Source organism: Panicum virgatum, chromosome 3N (assembly GCF_016808335.1).
Source record: "Panicum virgatum strain AP13 chromosome 3N, P.virgatum_v5, whole genome shotgun sequence".
Taxonomy (NCBI): domain Eukaryota; kingdom Viridiplantae; phylum Streptophyta; class Magnoliopsida; order Poales; family Poaceae; genus Panicum; species Panicum virgatum.
The window spans coordinates 33,850,659-33,855,249 of NC_053147.1; the positions used below are offsets into that span (position 1 = coordinate 33,850,659).

Consider the following 4,591-nt stretch of genomic DNA (forward strand, 5'->3'; position numbering starts at 1 on the left):
TCGTGGCCGGAACCAGAATAAATCCTTGTGTTACTGTATTGCCTCTTGCATCAACCATCCAGGATGAGGATCACGTAGCATCATCACTAGTTGGTGCCGCGCCGCCGGGTCTGGACACCGACAGTTGGCGCGCCAGGTAGGGGAGCGCTGCGTGATTCTTTTGTCTTCGTTCCCCTTGTTCCCAGGATGGCAGACGGGCCACACCTGCTCCCGGCAGGCATGATGCTCTGGTTCGGGAGCCTCGACTTCGTTGCGACCGGCAACGGTTACGACATGGAGCTTCTCCCGGCCGGAGCCAACCCCGACACTCCGACTCCACCGGCCCAACGCAGGAGGCGCTCGGGCCAGCGCGCGCGGCAAGCGCACATGGAGCGGCGCAGAGCGGCTCGCCTCAGCTCCCCCATGTGGGTCGAGGCTAGCGTGTCGCAGCCTGGCGCCGCGGCGGAGGACGTCACCGCTTCACCACCACTAAGTGCAGCCCCGGTGCCTCCCAAGGAGGACGCGACCGCATCGTCACCCTTTTCCCTTCTAGATGCACTCCGCTGCTGCAACCTACGCTTCGTCGATCAACACCAACATGAGTGCGTACGAGGATCTGCCAAGTCATCACCTCATCTCCATCCGTAACCTCGTTGCGTCGACTCCCGACGACTCGTACCCCGAGTCTGCGGACGACGCTTACTTCTTTGTGGAGAATGTCACGGCCCCGGAATGGGACTACTCCGAAGTCCGCAACCTCGGCGATTTCTTGTCGTTCCAGGCGGCAGCGGACTACTGCCTCACCTGCTCCGACAACTCCAGTGAGGGGGATTACAATCCCGCTCGGGAGTGCTTCATGGTCGAGCTGGCGGATGGGGCCATCGATGACATGCCAAGCGACGATGGAAACGGTCAGGAAAACCCACCAGCAAACCCAGTAGTGGTGCCTCCCGCGAACCAGCTGCTTCGTCAAGCTCGGCGGCGCTGCAGGCGCAGCTGGCGCAACTCAAGGAGCACCAGGCCAAGCTCGATGAGGAGCGTCGGCAGGCACGAGAACTGCGTACCGCGCTCGAGCAGGAGCGCACCGCGTGCGATGCGCTAGCTCGGGCGGTGGGGCGTGTCGCCCAGGAGCGGATCCTAGCCGATGACAACGTCGACAACCCGCTGGACCTGAAAAGGGCCAGCCAGAAACTCGTCACCGCGGCCTACCTGCTTCAAGCAATGACCGAACCCTCTAGCCCGTAGGCCGCAATCTGTGCGACGAGGCATGGATGCTCATCGAGCAGGTTGCAGTGCAGCATGCTGAGAGCTCCGCGTCTCGTATGCGCTCAGTAGCTTCGGCAAAGGCTGGTGGGACTGCCTAGCAGGACCACAAGGCCTCGGTGCGCACTCCACCGGGAGGACGGGGCAAGGCTGCCGCGGTGGACGATGCGAAGGCACCCTCGGTGCATGACCGCATCAAGAAGCCTCCTGCGAAGGAACGCCTCCAAGACACGCATGGGTAGGCCGACGATGGCGACGCCCGCAACATCATCAATGGGAAGAAGTACAACCCTCGACGTGGTGGGCGGATCGACCCCGAGTACGACAGGGGTGAATCACCGGAGCCTCCTGGTACCCATGTGTTCAGCCGGGAGATCCGCACTACTCTCTTTCCCCTGCGCTTTCGTCAGCTCACCACCCTTGTCAAGTACACGGGAGAAATAGACCCCGCGCTCTGGCTCAACGACTGCCGCCTGGCATGCCAACTAGGCAACGCGATGGACGACGCCGTGATCATCCGCAACCTTCCTCTGCACCTTACAGACTCTACGCGGACGTGGCTCGAGCACCTCCCCGTGAACTAGATCCATGACTGGGGCGACCTGGTCAAGATCTTCATGGGCAACTTCCAGGGCACTTACATGCGCCCTGGGTATTCCTGGGATCTCTGAGGGTGCCAATAGAAGCCCAACGAATCCCTGCGCGACTACATTCGACGCTTCTCCAAGCAGTGCAACAAACTCCCCAGCGTCACCGATGTCGAGATCATCAATGCCTTCCTCCAAGGCACAACGTGCAGGAATCTGGTGCACGAGCTCGCGCGAAGCCATACCTCCAGCGCAAACGTGCTATTTGATGTCGCCACCAACTTCACCTCCGGCGATGAAGCAGTTGGTGCCATCTTCGATGCCAAGACAGCCAAGCGCAAAGAGCGCCCACAGAGGGCAGCAACAGCAAAACCAAGACCCCCGCAAAGAAGCAGAAGCGGGGGAAGAAGGAAAAGAAGCAGGTCCCGCAGAACCAGCGCGGTCAGGGGCAAGGGGAGGACTCCGACGAGGCCTTCATCACTTCCCCAGATCGCAAGGGCCCCCGAGGCCCCCCTCGGGGCGGTAGCGGCCTATTCGACAACATGCTCAAGAAGTCGTGCCCTTATCACAAGGGCTCGGTCAACCATACCCTCGAGCAGTGCAAGATGCTCTGCAAATACTAAAACCGCGTCGCGCACCGCGACGAGGACAAGAAGAAGGATGCGGACGACAAGGGTGGCGACGGCAAGTTCCCCTCGGTGGAGAACGTCTTCTTCATCTTCGGAGGGCCCACGGCAAACATGACCTCTCGACAACACAAGCGCGAGCGCCGAGAAGTCTTCTCCGTCACCACGGCCACGCAATCCTACCTCGACTGGTCGGAGGACACCATCTCCTTCAGCCGCGAGGACCACCCCGACTACATCCCGAACCCGGGACAGTATCCACTCATCATGGATCTCATCATCGGCAACACTCATTTCTCCAAGGTGCTCATGGACGGAGGCAGCAGCCTCAACATCATGCACGCCCACATGTTGGAACTCATGGGGATCGGCTTGGACAAGCTCCGCCCCAGCAAGTCGCCGTTCCACAGAGTTGCGCCGGGGAAGCGAGTCCAACCACTCGGCCAAATCGACCTGCCCGTCTGCTTCGGCACGGCGGCCAACTTCCGCAAGGAAGTACTCACCTTCGAGGTGGTGGGGTTTCGGTGAGCGTACCACGCCATACATGGGCGGCCATGCTACGCCAAGTTCATGGCGATCCCCAACTACACCTACCTCAAGTTGAAGATGCCGGGCCTGAAGGGTGTCATCACCGTCGGCTCCTCGTTCGAGCACACCTACGAGTGCGACATCGAGTGTGTCGAGCACGCCGAGGCTTTGGCTGTGGAAGAGGCCCTCGCCGCAGACCTGCAGAGGATGGCCAACGAGGCCATGGACTCCAAGCAGCGACACGCGGGTAGCTTCGAGGCTGCCGAGGGTGCCAAGGACATCCCCCTCAACCCGAACACCCCCGACGGCAAGGCGCTGAAGATCAGCGCTACCCTCGACAGCAAATAGGAAGTGGTTCTCGTCGACTTCCTCCGCGCCAATGCCGACATCTTCGCGTGGAGCCCCTCGGACATGCCTGGCATACCGAGGGAGGTCGCCGAGCACTCCCTTGATATCCTACCAAACTCCAAGCCGGTCAAGCAACGCCTGCGGTGCTTCGACGAGCTCAAGCGATGGGCGATCGGCGAGGAGGTGCAAAAGCTTTTGGAGGCCGGATTCATCAAGAAGGTATTCCATCCCAAGTGGCTAGCTAATCCTGTACTAGTTAAGAAAAAGAGTGGGAAATGGAGGATGTGTGTAGATTATACTGGCTAAAATAAAGCTTGTCCTAAGGTTCCTTTTCCTTTGCCACGTATTGATCAAATAGTTGATTTAACTGCGGGATGCGAACTTTTATCCTTTCTTGATGCATATTCCGGTTACCACCAAATCAAGATGAAAGAGTCCGACCAGCTCGCGACTTCTTTTATCACCCCTTTCGGCATGTACTGCTATGTTACGATGCCCTTTGGTCTTAGGAACGCCGGAGCTACATACCAGTGATGTATGCTCCGTGTGTTTAAGGATCACATCGGGCGAACCGTAGAGGCATATGTCGACGATATTGTCGTGAAATCCAGGAAGGCGGATGACCTGGTAGCCGATCTCAGGATCGCGTTTGATTACCTTAGGGCCAAAGGGGTAAAACTCAGCCCCGAGAAGTGCGTGTTCGGAGTCCCTCGAGGAATGCTCTTGGGTTTCGTTGTCTCCCAATGAGGCATTGAGCCCAACCCTAAAAAAGTCTCGGCCATCACTCGGATGGGACCGATCCGAGACCTAAAGGGGGTACAGAAGGTCATGGGTTGCTTAGCAGCCCTCAGTCGCTTCATCTCACGCCTTGGTGAGAAAGGCTTGCCTCTGTATCGGCTCTTGAGGAAATCCGAACGCTTTTCATGGACCCCCGAGGCCCAGGAGGCCCTCGACAAACTCAAGGCATTGCTCACCAGCGCTCCAATTTTAACACCGCCAATGGACGGCGAGCCCCTCTACCTATACGTGGCAGCCATGACCCAGGTCGTCAGTGCGGCCATCATTGTGGAATGACAAGAGGAGGGACATGCTTTGTCCGTCCAGAGGCCGGTGTACTTCATCAGTGAAGTGCCGTCTGAAACCAAGACGCGGTATCCGCAAATCCAGAAGCTGCTTTACGCAGTGATCCTGGCTCGGCGCAAGCTATACCACTACTTCGAGGCTCACCCCGTCACCGTGGTCTCGTCTTTCCTCCTCGGG

General features: G+C 58.9%; 1 protein-coding gene across 1 annotated transcript; it reads left to right on the forward strand.

Annotated features, from left to right (window-relative positions):
• Positions 1-3,025: 3,025 nt before the first annotated feature.
• On the forward strand, positions 3,026-3,331 carry LOC120667758. The gene has a single exon (XM_039947765.1). It carries the CDS (start codon positions 3,026-3,028, stop codon positions 3,329-3,331), a length of 306 nt encoding a protein of 101 aa, XP_039803699.1.
• Positions 3,332-4,591: the final 1,260 nt, after the last annotated feature.

Coding starts and splice junctions, on each gene's coding strand:
- LOC120667758 (XM_039947765.1), top strand. CDS start 3,026: ATGGCGATCCCCAACTACACCTACCTCAAGTTGAAGATGCCGGGCCTG.